At 37.4% G+C, this 18,837-nt stretch overlaps 1 protein-coding gene across 1 annotated transcript in view; it reads left to right on the top strand.

Annotated features, from left to right (window-relative positions):
- fam91a1 (family with sequence similarity 91 member A1) overlaps positions 1-16,405 on the top strand; it is a 52,265-nt gene extending 35,860 nt beyond the window's left edge. Inside the window, exons 14-24 of the mRNA XM_066690465.1 lie at positions 853-939; positions 2,478-2,601; positions 7,265-7,413; positions 7,617-7,751; positions 8,455-8,568; positions 11,884-11,956; positions 12,420-12,566; positions 13,434-13,541; positions 13,887-14,010; positions 14,285-14,354; positions 14,722-16,405. Coding sequence (XP_066546562.1) covers positions 853-939; positions 2,478-2,601; positions 7,265-7,413; positions 7,617-7,751; positions 8,455-8,568; positions 11,884-11,956; positions 12,420-12,566; positions 13,434-13,541; positions 13,887-14,010; positions 14,285-14,354; positions 14,722-14,922 — 1,332 coding nt within the window. The 3' untranslated portion in view covers positions 14,923-16,405. The remainder of the gene's footprint in view (positions 1-852; positions 940-2,477; positions 2,602-7,264; positions 7,414-7,616; positions 7,752-8,454; positions 8,569-11,883; positions 11,957-12,419; positions 12,567-13,433; positions 13,542-13,886; positions 14,011-14,284; positions 14,355-14,721) is intronic.
- The last annotated feature ends 2,432 nt before the right edge of the window (positions 16,406-18,837 follow it).

The raw sequence follows: 18,837 nt of genomic DNA, 5'->3' as shown, positions 1-18,837 counted from the left end.
CTGGACTGATTCCTCACCGTTCTCATGATCATTGAAACTCCACGAGGTGAGATCTTGCATGGAGCCCCAGACCGAGGGAGACTGACAGTTTGTGTTTCTTCCATTTGCGAATAATCGCACCAACTGTTGTCACCTTCTCACCAAGCTGCTTGGCGATGGTCTTGTAGCCCATTCCAGCCTTGTGTAGGTCTACAATCTTGTCCCTGACAACCTTGGACAGCTCTTTGGTCTTGGCCATGGTGGAGTGCTCCTAATCTCAGCTCGTTACCTGTATAAAAGACACCTGGGAGCCATAAATCTTGCTGATTGATAGGGGATCAAATACTTATTTCCCTCATTTAACATGCAAATCAATTTATAACTTTTTTGAAATGTGTTTTTCTGGATTTTTTTGTCGTTATTCTGTCTCTCACTGTTAAAATACACCTACCATTAAAATAATAGACTGATCATTTGTTTGTCAGTGGACAAACGTACAAAATCAGCAGGGGATCAAATACTTTTTTCCCTCACTGTATGTACTGTTCTTAGTAAATCCATTACCAACTTTTGAGAATTAGGCTTTAATCACACAGGTTCTGATCAAATGGAACATCCTGAAACTCCAAAAAAAGCCTTCCTTTAGCTTCTTTGGTGATGGTCAAATATTTAAGTGTTGCGAATATGATAGAAAATCATACTTGACTTAATACTCATACCAATTTTACTTAATACTCATACCAACACATTAAGACATATAAATAATATTTTTATAAAAACTCTGATCATTGATCTTTAACATCAATTATTGAACATAATAGATGGAGTATGAAAGTGTATATCTTGCTAAAATAAATGTTTCTTATTCTTTAGAACTTGAAAAGCCATGCTGTTACTATGTTTGAAGTGGGGAAGCTTTCAGATGAATCCCTAGATAGTTTCTTGTTGGAACTTGAAAAGGTAAAACTCTTCTCATGATTACACCAAAAACAGATGTATAGCTGTTTCCACCTGATCCAAAAATAATTCAGTGGAATAACAGAAGTGTTTGGAGGTGCTGGAGAATTATTCATATTTTATATTTTGCAATACCTAAGATTCAAATGCAGAGGAGACGTGAAACCGGAATAATAGCTGTTAAAAATATGGCTTCTAGTTATAATTACTCTATTTTTACTCTATTTTTCCCCTCACCATTACAGTAATATTACTAGGGTTTCCGAGGTTCATGTTTTAGAAGATTTAACCAGATTTATACCCCCCCAAATACTTATTTCTGCATTTGGGTTAAACCTGAAGTCTCCCAGAATCGGTGGAACACTTGTGCAGCTGTCTGCTTTAAACGCCAGACAACAATATGATGATGTTGATGGTAAACTGTATAACCTGTTAGAACATTTTTTGATACTTACCTGATGCACGTGTGATGCAACTGATACCACGCACCTTCGGTTTTCAGAGCTTTTCAAATTGCGGAATTACGGATAAGGGACTGTGGACCTGTGTGTGTGTGTATATATATATATATATATATATATATACACACATACATACATATACATATCCATATCCACCTGGTTTACTAGAAAATTGGCAGATCCCCTAATTATAACCCTTTCCTAACTGTTTGAAGGGGTCAGGTGGTATGATATATGGGTGCAAGGCAGTTATTGCTTGAGCACAACATATATGTGCTAAATGTAGTTCATGTCTAATGACTGATAGAGTTCTGATGCTTTCACTGGGGTATTGTCTTGGACAGTCATTGCAAAGGATCTGTAACTATATCCTGATTTGTAAAGATTCATAGTTTGAAAAAAAAGTTTTAATTTAAAAAAGTTGGAAGTCTACATTTGTGTGTATAATTTATATACACTACATGGTCAAACGTATGTACACCTACTCATCGAACATCTCATTCCAAAAGCATGGGCATTAATATAGTGTTGGTCCTCCCTCTGCTGCTATAACAGCCTCCACTCTTCTGGGACGGCTTTCCACTAGATGTTGGAACATTCCTGGGGGGATTTGCTTCCATTCAGCCACAAGAGCTTTAGTAAGGTCAGGCATTGATGTTGGGTGATAAGGCATGGCTCAAAGTCGGCGTTCCAATTAAACCCAAATTGGGTTGATGTCAGGGCTCTGTGCAGGTAGGTCAAGTTCTTCCATACCGATCTCAACAAACCATTTCTGTATGGACCTCGATTTGTGCATGGGGGCATTGTCATGCTGACACAGGAAAGGAACATCCTCAAACTGTTGCCACAAAGTTGGAAGCGGAAAATCATCAAGAATGTTATCTGGAGATTGCATGGCTGTGTGCTTTATTTAATACACCTCTCAGCAATGGGTGTGGCAGAAATAGCTGAATCCACTAATTAGAAGGGGTGTCCACGTACTTTTGGACTTGTATGTAAAAAGGTGTGTGTTTGTAAAATGCATATTCATGCATATTCATACATTAGATGCAGTTTGTAATAACAGTTTTGTGTTTTAAGGTTGAAAGCACTGCAGAAGGAGAAGCTCAAAGATATTTTGACCATGCACTGACTCTCAGAAATACAATACTGTTTCTACGATACAACAAGGACCTGACTTCAGACCCTGAGCAGCCAAACAATGGTAATCAATGCTGAAAGCTTCTGTTTAACAAAGTTGCTGCTAACGGCAAAAGTCTTCTTTGGTGATGGTCAAACATATGTGTATCATTTATTTACTCTACTACTCTACTACTACTATTTACTCCCCTGCTTGATGTTATGTTGGCTTGCATACTGTGTTATGCTGCCCATGTGCTGTGTTCAGAAGACCTCTCTTCCCTACAGCAGGGATTGAGTCCTCTGCATTCAGTGTACTGTTTTGTACTATACATCTATTTTGTATTGAGGATAGCTTTGTGCTGTGATAAAATGTTGTAGGTGCCAACAAAAGGCAAACTTGGAACTTTTGCGGTTCAGAACACATCATCCAAAGAAAGAAATGGTACCTTGAATAGTGCTAAATTAGCATTGGTAACATTACTGTTATTTTATATTTGAGTTTTATTGATACATCCATAAAAAATACTTTCATATATTCTAAAAAAAAAAAAAGTCATCATGTTCTGTAGTATTTGTTTTATTGTTTAATTACACATTAGATGCTACTTGTACTTTCACAGCTCAAATTCAAAATGATTTAAGTTACAGTTTTGTTAAGGTTGACATTCATAATTAGGCGTTCACTTTTTTTGAAAAATAAACTTCATTGTGCCTTTTTAAAGAAGTGTTTGTTTCTGTTGTTAAATCAGATAGAAGTGCTTTATCTTCCTCCATCTCAAAGATTCTGTGAATGCTCTTGCATGCATGGGTTTAGAACTATACAAAAACAAACTTTGCAACAACTGTCTTGTTCTCCCTGCAAATAAAAGAAGACACTGAGGTTGAGCCACTTTTGCTCACCGTGCCAAGAGTTGACTACACCTACAAAAGTGCCTTCAAAGATGTTTGTTCAAAGACAAAGAAATGTGTTGATGCTTACAGTTGTGAACTCGTGATAGACACCTATTTCAATGTCTCACACCACAGATTGTTTTAGTTTCTATTTCAGATGCATGTTATTAAGCACAGCTTGATATATATATATACACTCACCTAAAGGATTATTAGGAACACCATACTAATACTGTGTTTGACCCCCTTTCGCCTTCAGAACTGACTTAATTCTACGTGGCATTGATTCAACAAGGTTGAATTTCTTTAGAAATGTTGGCCCATATTGATAGGATAGCATCTTGCAGTTGATGGAGATTTGTGGGATGCACATCCAGGGCACGAAGCTCCCGTTCCACCACATCCCAAAGATGCTCTATTGGGTTGAGATCTGGTGACTGTGGGGGCCAGTTTAGTACAGTGAACTCATTGTCATGTTCAAGAAACCAATTTGAAATGATTCGACCTTTGTGACATGGTGCCTTATCCTGCTGGAAGTAGCCATCAGAGGATGGGTACATGGTGGTCATAAAGGGATGGACATGGTCAGAAACAATGCTCAGGTAGGCCGTGGCATTTAAACGATGCCCAATTGGCACTAAGGGGCCTAAAGTGTGCCAAGAAAACATCCCCCACACCATTACACCACCACCACCAGCCTGCACAGTGGTAACAAGGCATGATGGATCCATGTTCTCATTCTGTTTACACCAAATTCTGACTCTACCATCTTAATGTCTCAACAGAAATCGAGACTCATCAGACCAGGCAACATTTTTCCAGTCTTCAACTGTCCAATTTTGGTGAGCTTGTGCAAATTGTAGCCTCTTTTTCCTATTTGTAGTGGAGATGAGTGGTACCCGGTGGGGTCTTCTGCTGTTGTAGCCCATCCGCCTCAGGGTTGTACGTGTTGTGGCTTCACAAATGCTTTGCTGCATACCTCGGTTGTAACGAGTGGTTATTTCAGTCAAAGTTGCTCTTCTATCAGCTTGAATCAGTCGGTCCATTCTCCTCTGACCTCTAGCATCAACAAGGCATTTTCGCCCACAGGACTGCCGCATACTGGATGTTTTTCCCTTTTCACACCATTCTTTGTAAACCCTAGAAATGGTTGTGCGTGAAAATCCCAGTAACTGAGCAGATTGTGAAATACTCAGACCGGCCCGTCTGGCACCAACAACCATGCCACGCTCAAAATTGCTTAAATCACCTTTCTTTCCCATTCAGACATTCAGTTTGGAGTTCAGGAGATTGTCTTGACCAGGACCACACCCCTAAATGCATTGAAGCAACTGCCATGTGATTGGTTGGTTAGATAATTGCATTAATGAGAAATTGAACAGGTGTTCCTAATAATCCTTTAGGTGAGTGTATATATATATATATATATATATATATATATAAGAAAAGTATTGACGAAAAATTATTTTTCACCACAGTGAGTACTTGACACCATAGTGAGGTGGTATACCTTTTACTGGCACAGCCCTATCCCCAACATTGCATAAGTATTCACCTCCAATTACTTTTTCACATTTTGTTATGTTACAATCTGGAATGAAAATGGATTTAATTGGGATTCTCCCTTTTGATTAACACCACATACACAACACCTTGGAGGTGCAAAATATTTTTGATTGTTATACAGAAACATTAAAATTAAACAAAAAAAGAAACCTAAAATATGTTAGAACATAAGAAAGTTTACAAACGAGAGGAAGCCATTCGACCCATCGTGCTCGTTTTGGTGTCCATTAATAACTAAGTGATCCAAGAATCCTATCCAGTCTATTTTTAAACGTTCCCAAATTTTCAGCTTCAACCACATCCGCTGGGGAGTTTGCCTTGCCCCACACATAGTGTTTGGCATTTAGGCCCTTGATCACAGAACCTTTTGCCACATCTTTGCTGTGCCTTCTACGTGCCTTATGGCAAAATCCAAACAGGACTTTAAGTGATGGATTTTCATCAATGGCTTTCTCCATGCCACTCTTCCATATAGCCCAGCTTTGTGGAGCACCTGGGTAATAGTTGACATATGGACAGTTTCTCGCATCCTGGCTGTGAAATGCTGTAGCTCCTTCAGAGTTACCATTGGCCTTTTGGTCGCTTCTCTGACCACTAACCTCCTTTCCCAGTCGCTCAGTTTTGGTGGATGGCCTGCTCTAGGCAGAGTTGTGGTTGTGCCATATTCTTACAATTTTTTTAATAGTGGATTTATCTGTGCTATGGGGATTTTCAAAGTTTGGGATATTTTTTTATACCCCACCTGACCTGACTGGTGCTTTTCAAGAACTTTCTCTTGGACTTGTTTTGAAAGCTCCTTGGTCTTCAGGGTGTTATTGTTTGGATATGCTCTCTCACATACTCTGGGGGCTTCCAGAAATTGGTGCATTTAATCTGAGATCATGTGACACATTAATTGCACACAGGTGGTCTCTATTTCTATTCATCAATTATGTGACTTCTGAAGGCAACTGGCTGCACCTCAGCTTATTAAATTGTGTCATAGTAACGGGGGTGAATACTTATGCAATCGAGACTGATTTGTATTTAATTTAAAAATATATAGTATATTTTTTCTAACATCTACATCATTTTCAGTGGGAATCCAATAAGATCATTTATTCTGCATTTATAAATAGCCTACTGTTGGCAGAAAAATTACAGTTGCTAAATATAGAAGGGTTACTATGGGTAAGGAGTGGAATGATCGATTTTGTTCGTGGTGTCTCATTTGAGATTCAGGTTACGACACTTCCGTCAGCAAAAAATATCAACTTGAATCTAAGGTAATTTAAGATGGTTTTCAGTGGCCATGAGTCTTGTCATATTGAATACAATCTAATAACAATGAAAAGGTTTTTGATTGTCTGCTTATTTTATGTTTGTTGCAGGTCGTGTTCGTGTTGCGCAGATTTATGTCGTGCACAGATCTGCACGATTCCACATATTCCATTGGTGGAGTAGCACAGATCTTCGCAGAACTGTGGAAATCTGCGCTTACACGACCACAGTTCTTAAGCACTGTATTTAGTAAAAAATTCACTGTTCACTGTTTCACTGTAACACCTTTTTGTACAGGTTTACAGCAGCAAAACATCAGAAAGAAATTATAAATAACCCAAACAGATAGCAAGATGCTATGTTGAGTGTACCAGAGAATTAAACGAATACCCAAACATGGCCACAGCATTCACCTTTTTCTAAAATGAACACTTTTTGTACACCTGTTTGGTGTCTTTGTTCCAATCAAGGTACAAACCTGCCACTAGCACAAAATGTAGCTGGCTTATCTTTTTTCATACAGATGTCTTTACATAAAACATTTAATAATTTAAAAACACAAGAATATAATGGATAAATAAATGTTCAATATTTTACTCTCGTGTAACACTAGTGGTACATGTTTTGGGAGAATGACCCATATATTATATTGTTGGTCTTTTTTGACACAGATGGTATTCTATATGGTCAAAATATGAACAAATTGGGAATTGTGATTTTTCCATAAATGCTGCCACTGTTGGGAAGTAAGGGAGAAAACTTAGAGGAAGAGCTGAGTCTAGCAAAGTATAATTCAACTAGCCTAACTAGGGTCCAGGGAAGTGGGCGGAAAAAGCAACATTTGATATACACAATGTAACAATGAAACACAAATATAATTAGATTAATCTCCCCCAAAAAGATGTAAGATATATATAGTAGTGTATTGATTTGAGTCCAGGTGTGGTTGTTCTTGCAGAGCACTGAGTATTTAGTACAGAGTGAAGTGCTTAGCTGTGCTGATGAGTGTGCATGTGTGTATTTGCCAGGCTTCCCTCTGGACTTGTTACGATGTGAGAGTCTACTGGGCCTTGACCCTGCCACCTGCAGCAGGGTGCTCAACAAGAACTATAAGCTGCTAGTATCCATGGCACCACTAAGCAATGAGATACGACCAATCAGCAGCTGCACGCCCCAGGTAACGATTTTGTTATGCTTTCTTTAACACTGCCTGATGAAATCGTATACTGTTCTTTCTTACTTCCATAGAGGGACTCATTTGAAATACTCATGTTTGAATAAGTCAGGTATCCCAATTAATGATTGTAAGCATAATACTTATCGTAGAAGTGTAATTTAGCTTCTTTCACTTTCTCTGAAAGCTCTGGCTCTGTTTTACAGCACATTGGACCAGCAATTCCAGAAGTCAGTTCAATCTGGTTCAAACTGTATGTGTACCATGTGGCAAAGCAAGGACCACCTTCTCTTCTGTTGTCCAAAGGATCTAGACTTCGGAAACTACCAGATACATTTCAGGTGAGTGGAATTATTTATTTTGTAAATGTATTTTTAATTTATTTTTATTTATTTATATTGTGTATCAAACATATTTATTTGAGATGCTTAAGTGGATAGTCTGACAAAGAATTTTGATCAAATAATTTAATATACTGAAAATTAATAAATTCAAGCAAATGAAAAAATGTGTAAAAGTCTCACTTTGGGAAGCTTTTTTGTTGGCCATTTAAAACATATTGTTCAGTCATTAGATTCTTATGTGAAGAAGGACACTTTTCACAGGACTTGGTCATGTGCAAAGAATTTATAACACTTTCTTATGCTTATTATGGGTTTAACTGCATAGTGACCCATATCAGAAGGTTGCATTCAATCCAATACAATACATATCAACATTTTTTTTTATGTGTAATATAACACAAATATGTCTGATATTTGTATTATATTTTAATAATACAATGTAGAGAGATTATGTAAGTCAATTCTTGTCAAATCCAAGAATAGCCAGATGTAAGAGAAGTGGACACTGTACAATTATGGCATAGTTACTTAGACTCATATACTCAAAACTTTTTTTGCAGTCATTAAAAAGAAAGCAATTGAGAGGCAAAGCCGTATGAAAATTCAAAATGTATTGAATGCAATATGGTCTTTTTTTAAATAATAAGCTTAATCATCTGTGTTGAGAGTAACAAAGAGTTGTTTGTTTATTTGTTTAAAGTCTTATGACAGACTACTGATAACTTCCTGGGGTCATGACCCCGGTGTTGTACCAACATCCAATGTACTCACCATGCTAAATGATGCCCTGACCCATTCTGCTGTGCTGATTCAGGTAAGAGTCTACAAGGGGAACTAGGAACAGTGAATAAATGAATAAAGCATCTCTGTGAATTTCCTCAGTGTGTAACCAGAATAGTTAATCAGAATTAAGAAATGTGTCTAACGTAGCTCTAAATCTTGCCTTGACGAAAGAGAGCAGGAGGCGGAGCTTGTGCGCTTGTGCTTTTAAGTTGTAGTTTTTTGCCATTCATGCATTTTGTCTGACACAAAAATAAATATTATTTGAAAGTTCTGAAATAGTAAATATTAGGACTGCAATAAACGACTATTTTGATAATCGTTTAATCTGTCGATTACTACTTCGATGAATCCATTAATCAGATTTTTTTTTAAATCCAGCATGAAATGCAAGTGTTTTATTTAAAACAAAATAATAAGCTTTGAGTTTTTACTCATCTTCCACAATGCTCTCTTTAAAACAGCTTGAGATGGCAGTTATGAAACCAGTAGAAAACATATGTGAAAAGAATAAAGGGTTTCATAAAGTGCATATAGCAACAGGTGTTTTTACTGGAATCCCATATTTTCATCACACACTGTTCGTCATGCACTTCTCATCACAAAAATTTAATCACCAATTTGCATATTCAGTTACAAATTACACTTTTGATTTAGATCGAATATTCCTTAATGTCCTACAATTCCAAAACAGACTTTTAGAAAAGCAGTTGTAGTTGGTTCAATTCAGTAAATAAATATGGAGGGTAATTTGTGCCAAAATAAATAAATAATGAAATACATAGGCCTACATGAATGAATAAAAAACAAAATAAATAAATAGATGAATAAATATATAGTACTGTGCAAAAGTTTTAGGCAGGTGTGAAAAAATGCTGTAAAGTAAGAATGCTTTCAAAAATAGTGATGTTAATAGATTATATTTATCAATGAACTAAATGCAAAGTGAGTGAACAGAAGAAAACTCTAAATCAAATCCATCTTTGGTGTGACCACCCTTTGCCTTCAAAACAGCATCAATTCTTCTAGGTACACTTGCACAAAGTCAGGGATTTTGTAGGCATATAGTCAGGTGTATGATTAAACAATTATACCAAACAGGTGCTAATGATCATCAATTTAGTATGTAGGTTGAAACACAATCATTAATTGAAACAGAAACAGCTGTGTAGGAGGAATATAACTGGGTGAGGAAGAGCCAAACTCAGCTAACAAGATGAGGTTGCTGAAGACTGTTTACTGTCAAAAGTCATACACCATGGCAAGACTGAGCACAGCAAGAAGACCCAAGGTAGTTATACTGCATCAGCAAGGTCTCTCCCAGGCAGAAATTTCAAGGCAGACAGGGTTTTCCAGATGTTCTGTCCAAGCTCTTTTGAAGAAGCACAAAGATGTGAGCTGGGTGCAGTGCTCTGGCGATGGGAGATGTTCCACTAAGGAAAGAAAACAAACGAAGACTGCTAGTTGAAAGTCCTGAAATGCTTGTACCTCAATGCCAGGAGTGTAAGGAACAAGATGTTAGACCTTGAAGCCACAGTGCTCACGTGTGTCTACAGATGCTGTAGGAGTGACAGAAGCAAGCTGAAAGGAACTCAAATTAGATCCTGCTAACGAAACGGAATCTTTGTGGGTTAAACTTTTAAACAAGAGATCCGGAGGATTAGTGGTAGGAGTGTGTTACAGACCACCCAATTCAGATATTCAGAAATATGTGGCATTGTACAATGTAATCAGGGCTACATGTAGTAAGGATGTGGATGGTATAATGGGGAATTTCAATTTCCCAAACATAGTCTGGGAAAGCCCATTTGGGACTACAAAAGAAGAAATAGAAATGTTTGAGATGGCTGCTTTGTATCTCAATTTGTCAGGGAACCAACCAGAGAAAGTGCATGCATCAATTTGATATTTTCAAATGACCAAGATAGAGTCAGAGGGGCACTAGTTAGAGAACCAATGGCAAACTGTGATCACGATATTGTTAGCTTTGAGGCATACTTTCAAACTTGTCAAATTTGCAGATGACACTAAAATAGGTGGCTCAGCAGATACAATCTCCGCAGCACAGGCTATTCAAAGGGACTTTGAGTTAATATTCAGTTGTGGGCCGACACCTGGCAGATGAAATTAAATGTGGACAAGTGCAAGGTAATACATGCAGGTAACAAAAATGTCTACTATAAATACACTATTGGAGGAATAGGACTGGAAGTATTAACGCATGAGAAAGACCTAGGAGTTTGTGTGGACTCCTCACTTTCCACATCCAAATAATGTGGGGAAGCAAACAAAATGTTAGGGTATATTGTCAAAAGTGAATGTTAAGACATACAATGCACTTGTTAGACCTCATCTGGAATACTGTGTACAGTTCTGGGCACCACACTTCAATAACGATATCGCTGCTCTAGAGTCAGTTCAGAGGCAAGCAACCAGACTTATTCCAGGTTTGAAGGGAATGTCCTACTCGGAGAGACCGAGGGAACTGAACCTTTTCACCCGGGAACAGAGAAGACTACATGGGGACTTTATTCAAGTCTTTAAAATCATGAAAGGCATTGACCACATCACACCAGAGGAGCCAGACACACAGACCCAGGGACACAAATGGAAATTGGGCTTAATGGCATTCAGGACAGAAAATGGAAGATACTTCTTCACCCAGAGAGTTGTTACAATCTGGAATGAACTCCCAGCGATGTGGTTGAAGCCGACAATTTGGGAACATTCAGAAATAAACTGGATAGGATCCTTGGATCACTACGTTATTAATGGACACCAAACGAGCACAATGGGTCGAATGGCCTCCTCTCGTTTGTAAACTTCCTTATGTTTCTTATATTTTGTTTCATTTAACTGAATTTCCGGGTGAGTCTCTCAGTCTCTTTATTCAGTCTCACTTTGCCAGATGCCCTTCGCTTGCTAAAAATAAATCTGAACTTATCTCTTCACTAACACAATCACTGACATCCGATTCTTTGGGATGAAATAGATTCAAAACTTAGACATAACTGTTTATCACAAATAATAAATCCTATGTTATTTGTATTTCTGATCAGAGAATACATCGCCAGAATACATTGCATTTACTGTTTTTCTTTTATAAAAAATAAGACCCAACTTGTGTGCTTCCAACTTTCACAACTGCTTACAACATTAGTCACCAGTTATTTACACTTTGCCGCAAAATCGTCCCATAATGCATGCAAAGCATCATGGTATGTAGGAATATTGGATTCCATATACAAATTTCTGGAACATTACATTTTGTTTTTTATTTTTTCAAGTAATCAAATGTAAACAATATCTAATAGTAATACAGAGAACATTTTATTTATTATGTCCACAGGGCCACGGTATCCATGGTAATGGGGAAATTGTTCATGTACCATTTCCTTTTGATAAAGAGGAACTTAAAGGAGGTAATGTATAATTTTTACTATAATTGCGTTGTATTATGTCAGGCTGCAATACTTCAAGTATTATGACAGTGTCAATCTGCAAGGGTTTGCTGTTGAGCATGGAAACCACTCTGTTCATTTGTAATCAGGAATTGCCCTTTTATTTAGCGATGTGCTCTTACACTGCTCTTATAAGAATAATAGACTAGGCACTGAGACCATAGACAGAAGGGAAAGGGAGAGAGGCAGAAAAAGGTGAACACACCATACGACAGCTATCCCAACAACTATTTACAGTTGCAACTGGCCACTGTCCTGTTCGTACCATTGACTTAAAATGCCCAAGGCTCTCCCACAATGATTTCCACTCTGCCGACCGTGGGTTGCACTATTGCACTGAGCTTTGCAGGGAGATGGTGCTACAGTTAATATATTGTTTGAGATGTACAAATGTCCTAATCAACCGATTTCTATCCCTGTCCAGATTTCTCCTACTCAAATATGTGTGTTCACAAAGCTTTGAAGAACTTACGACAGAAGATAGACCTTGAGCATTTCTGTGGTTATGTCACCATGCTGAACCCCAACAGCAGACACATCAGGAGGCTCAGTGAATCATCTGAGGGAAAAGGTTAGCTTTACTACCTTCCTACTCATACAGATTACTCCAAACAAGAGGTTAATGTTGTATGACTCTCTAATGACCGTTGCAGCGATGTGACCTAGAAAAACTTTTAAATACCTGTTTAGTTTGTTAAATAAAGGTATATCATCCCGAATTTGATGATTTGAGTCTGTGGGCTGTCATGTAAAAACTGTTACCAGGATTCCCTAAACTAAAGACAGCGCCCAGTTGGAACCAGGGTTTAGTGGATAAAAAGTGAGCTGCAGCTTGACTCGCAACAGTAGGCGCTCTTAAACTCTCGGCAATCAGATCAAATGTACCTCTCAGGGAGATGGTACAGATCCGGATCAAATTCTGGCATACACTGCGGCAGCGTTTGTTTTAAAGACAGTGTGTAGACAAACAGCCTTCACATCAGTGGAGCAGATAGGACAACACTTCCCGATTACCCGTATTATAAATAAAATATTGTTAAAACACAAAATGCCTTGTTATGTTATGTTAGTATAAATTAATTGTATTTTCATTTTAAAAATAAATGTGAAAAAATAGGCAAGTGCGTTGGATGAAGACAGTTTTTGATATAGCCCTGTGTTCTAAAAGACTAATTTAATTTATTCAGTGAGAACTGCATCAGACTGCCATCTCGTGCAGATGGGCTAACAACGTTGAATTTGGACATACATTAAGTGTTCATCTATCATGGTCATTTACAATTACAGATCCAAACCAAAAATGTAAATACATTTGAAATACTTGAGAATTTAAAAAAATAATAAAAAGTGCAGAATGAAAGATTTTACACAGTTTTGTCTGGACCTATTTCCTATGAGAGGGTGGCCTAATGATTGTGTCTGAACCTTGCTTTCTCAGGGGAGTCTGAGCTGAGTGTGGGATTTGATGCCGACGGCAGTACAGAATCCTTTGAGTTGGTTGTTGAGGAAAATGGTGCTGACTCAAGTAGGAAACAAGGAACAGAAGGTAGGTTTAAAATATTTTAATTATCAATCTTGATTTGCGAATGACTTCAGAGAATTTATACTGAGGTCCACCTGATGGGAGGGAATAAATGGTGGAGGCATTCTATTTGAAGTACTACTGCCACCTCCTGTAAATCATTATGTAGTTAATACAGTCTATTTGATTACAATACAAGGACACTTTTTACCCTTTTACCCTTATATGAGTGCATATGTGAAAGGGGTACGATTGAAATGAATTATGTATTGAATTTGTAATTAGGGATTTTCTGAATTCAGATGACAGTACTTCAGGTTGGACTATAGTCATTACAGTCATATGTGTTGGTGTGTGTGTAATCTGCAGGATCTTCAGCAGAAGATGAATGGGTTCCTTTAGAACTGTGCTTTGGAATGCCACTTTTCAGTGCTGATCTAAATCGTAAAGTCTGTGAGAAGATAGCATCCCATGAACTCTGTGGCAAAGATAGGTAAGATTTGAACTGTTAAAGTTTACAATTTTAACCATTTAATACTATTTCTGCTAGAAAATAAATGTTATGGGAAAAAACGTTAAACGCTGCTAAATAATATACAGTCCTCCCATTCTAATGCCAATATCCTTCAATATATTGTCAATATACAATAAAGATGGTGGTAGGGGGGGGGGTCTGCTAATAAGTGAGAGTGGTGTTATAAGGTTTGGTTTAAAGATGGACAAGTGTATATATAATGCGTTTATATGTGTATTATGTGTTGTTCTAGCCTTCAGAAACTATTACATTCCAGTCGGAAACTGTCTTTAAAAGTTCTAAGTTTTGTTCAGTCATTCCAGGTAAGAGCATTCTTTTAAAAACTTTTAAAATTCCTGACAATGTAATCAAGTTTTAATACAGATTGTATTCATGTATATTTTGTATTATTTAAAGCATACTCTTTCAGATTAATTGAATAAATGTTCTTTATTTTAAATACAATTTCTTCACTCAATTAATAAATTACAAAGCAGTATGAGAAAGAACCAAAACCTTTTCAGATGCTGTTAGTAGTGTAATTTTTCATAATGTATCTATTATGTGAAATGTAATCTATCTCCTCTAATTAGGCCTATACATATGTGTGGGTTTATACTACAATACTTATTATGACTGACTGCTTGATATATCAACAGGTGATCACTTTATTCTACTGTTTTGTTTTAGGAAAGTGCTAACTCTGTTGATGGTGGATCTGATGCCAGTGTATCTAGTTTACTCTGTCAACCCCCCTCCTGCTCCTCAGACACAAGTGTCCCACTGCCTGCTCTGAACCTCCTCTTTAAGGATGGGCAGCTGTCAGAGTGGAATGGCAAAACTCCTCCCACTATACACATGTCCAACATGCAAAAGGACCAGACAACCTAAGCCCTCCTCCTTGCGACTGCCTGTTGTAATTGTGTATATCCCAGATACAGCTACCCTTTTCAACTGATTGCTTGCTTTCATAAATAGACAGTGTTGTTTGTGATCTCCAGGGTCTGTCTTGAATTGTTCTGGCTAAAAAGTAGTATACCTGGTCACCTGGTATATATTAAAGAGAGTGTAATCAAAGTATAGACCCTGAGGTCAGCAGCACATTTTGATTTTATTTTAAATTTCTAGGTTCGAAACTAAATAAGATGTAGTTTGCCAGAGACCAGTTTGAACCTGATTTTGCATTTACCCTTGAAAAATACTATATTAGCCAAGTCTTTGGCATAATATAGCTAAGCAAATCTTCCACTTGTAATATTTTCCCATACAGACAATTTATGTATGACTGCATTGTAAAGCAGTCATAAGGAACTTATATAAGTATATAGGAGTCTTTTGCTGATTACGGTACTCAGAACTCCAGTACTTGGAGTAGTGATTTAAAAGAAAAACAAAGACCATGCCCAGGGTTTTTTCCTATCCTTCCCATAATTGGAATTCACAAATGAGATCAAAGCCAGAAGGGAGCAAGCAGAGCTGAAGTACACAAATTTTGCTGATTCCATTTACATCAGATGTACTATAGCTAAACTACCAACTGAGCTTGGGAAACCAAGTGACACCACTGCTGAGTCTGATGTGTAGTTCTTGCTGTAAAGAGAATCAACTGCAGAATATTACATAGTTAACTTGTGGTAACACCAAAGATCATATTGCAGTTGCAGTAAAATAAATAAATAAATCCTACCAAAGTACTTCACTGTAGTATTCAACACACCTGACAAACACAACCATAAAAGTCCCTCACAATTAACTCCTACAGTGTTTCTGACTACATTTGACTGTTCAAAGATACTGTCAAGCACAGGAATCACAAGTGTTAGCTTAGTTTTAGGGAGTATCTTTGAATTGGTCCTTATTAACTTTGTAGAACATAATTATTTTACACCACAAAACAGATTTCAAATATTTTCTGTGGGCTGTGCTGCACAATTATGATTCCAGTCCTGGTGATTTATGGAAAGTCACTGTGCAGGATGATATGTATATGAAAACACTTCTATTAACATGTTCTGCACTTCATTTGTTTGCACTCTCAATCTGAGCTGAATGACAAGTCTGTGTTTCAAAAGCTCCATTAACATTTCGAGACTAAAAAAAGACAAACTGTACACTTCATGGATAAACTTAAATACAGAAAGCTTAATGAATTTAATGTCACTGTTAGATAAATGTTTATTAATAGTTTTATAATGTTGACCTGCTTTTTAGGTATTTTTGTTGTAGCTTGTTTGATGGGACTGTGAATATTGCTCTTGTAATTAAATGAGTACATAAGTGACATTCCTCTTCAAAATTTCCAAAAGTATATGTGCTATAAAGTGAAATGTAAAAATATTAAAATATAAATAAAACAATACAAATATCCCAACAACTAATTTCTTTGTTGTTTTTCTTACAGTAGAAACAAAACAAAACAAAAAATGTTTTAATGTGATTTGAACAAAACTACAGCTATAGGGCAGGATTAAATAAAAAATGTTTGCGCTGCGAGTCACTTGCACAAGCATTAGCGGCATGTCTGCGAGTGGATACCGCGCTGCTACATTCTCAAAGCTATTTTCTTGTACAACAAGAGGCGAAGAAAACAATTTCCACACAGCCGCTACTAGAAAACTACACTCAGTCGCAGTTTCATGTTTAGTTATATGCTACTTTCTTCAATTTTTTAATGTAAACGCCATGATGTAGTTTGCTATTAGCGGCTGCTTAAAGTTGTATTTAATCTCGCCCAACAATACAGTGGGAGTGGTCCCATTTTCGCTGTATTAAATCAAGAAAATAACTGAAAAAACAATGCTCTTGTGGCTCCTCTAATTTAGCCTCTCGTGGTTATGGCAAAGTTGAAAGAAAGTCCGATTGGCACAGGTTTGCGCAGGCGCTGCTCTGGGTTTATTCACAGCCTCCATGGCTCTGTGTGTTCAGTGGAAATAACTGATTATTGCTACAGTAACTACAATACAGATGTACAGTGTGTAACAAATTACAAATGAATCATACAAACAAAATGGTGCCTAGTGTTCGTGCACAGAGAGAAAATATGTTGATATTGAATGTAATTGTATATTATATTTTGTTCAGCAATGTGTCAGTGTTCGTTTCAGTTGTTTTTTACGTATTTGTTCATTACTTATTTGTTTAATTCACTCGTTAGTTTATTCTGCCCTTGAATTTGTTCATTGTTCTGAAAACACTTTTATGTCTTAAAAATGGTTTCCTTCTTAACAGATGTTTTGTGGGAGAAGTGCCTACTATCGAGTAAATATTAAACCCCACTCGTACTCACTACAACATTATGTATATCCAGCCTATATCCTATATTAGGAGGGTATTTCCATGCATGAGAAATTTGGCATTTTGTAACAGAAAAGGTGGCCTGTTCCTTTCAACTTTAAAATGAGAAGATTGCTCACTGGTGAGTGCATTAACTTATTCCAGACAGGGTATAATCCAACAGAAAGTCAGATGTAATGCTGGTCACTATCCATTTATATTAGGATAGCATACATATTGTTAAAATATATCAGCATAACAGCAGTTCTCGAGCTGAGCATTCACTGTTGTCACATCCAGATACTGCCTAGAAACGCATCTAAGTATATATATATATATATATATATATATATATATATATATATATCTTACAGTGTATCTGTACTCTAGAACCACGTAAAGTAACGCACTCACCAGAGATTGAAGGCGATTTTTTAAGAGACAAATACTGCTGTCAAAGCGGCTGTAGCATAAACATACAGTATAATTGTTATTATGAATATTTACACTAATAGGTTTTAGGTTTTAAAATGAACTTTATTCCATAAATCCAGGACACAAATACACAGTATACTCCTCTCCACCAAACGACAAAAGCTGCTAGACTCCCAACCCACAGACAGACAGATAGATAAATACAGTGAGGGAAAAAAGTATTTGATCCCCTGCTGATTTTGTACGTTTGCCCACTGACAAAGAAATTATCAGTCTATAATTTTAATGGTAGGTGTATTTTAACAGTCAGAGACAGAATAACACCAAAAAAATCCAGAAAAATGCATTTCAAAAAAGTTATAAATTGATTTGCATGTTAATGAGGGAAATAAGTATTTGATCCCCTAACAATCAGCAAGATTTCTGGCTTCCAGGTGTCTTTTATACAGGTAACGAGCTGAGATTAGGAGCACTCTCTTAAAGGTAGTGCTCCTAATCTCAGCTCATTACCTGTATAAAAGACACCTGTCCACAGAAGCAATCAATCAATCAGATTCCAAACTCTCCACCATGGCCAAGACCAAAGAGCTGTCCAAGGATGTCAGGGACAATATTGTAGACCTACACAAGGCTGGAATGGGCTACAAGACCATCGCCAAGCAGCTTGGTGAGAAGGTGACAACAGTTGGTGTGATTATTTGCAAATGGAAGAAACACAAAATAACTGTCAGTCTCCCTCGGTCTGGGGCTCCATGCAAGATCTCACCTCGTGGAGTTTCAATGATCATGAGAACGGTGAGGATTCATCCCAGAACTACATGGGAGGATCTTGTTAATGATCTCAAGGCAGCTGGGACCATAGTCACCAAGAAAACAATTGGTAACACACTACGCCGTGAAGGACTGAAATCCTGCAGCGCCCGTAAGGTCCCCCTGCTCAAGAAAGCACATGTACAGGCCCGTCTGAAGTTTGCCAATGAACATCTGAATGATTCAGAGGAGAACTGGGTGAAAGTGTTGTGGTCAGATGAGACCAAAATCGAGCTCTTTGGCATCAACTCAATTCGCCGTGTTTGGAGGAGGAAGAATGACCCCAAG

This window comes from Amia ocellicauda, chromosome 18 (assembly GCF_036373705.1).
Source record: "Amia ocellicauda isolate fAmiCal2 chromosome 18, fAmiCal2.hap1, whole genome shotgun sequence".
NCBI lineage: Eukaryota > Metazoa > Chordata > Actinopteri > Amiiformes > Amiidae > Amia > Amia ocellicauda.
The sequence above is the reverse complement of the archived record's forward strand: the minus strand, read 5'-3'. Positions and strand labels throughout refer to the sequence as shown.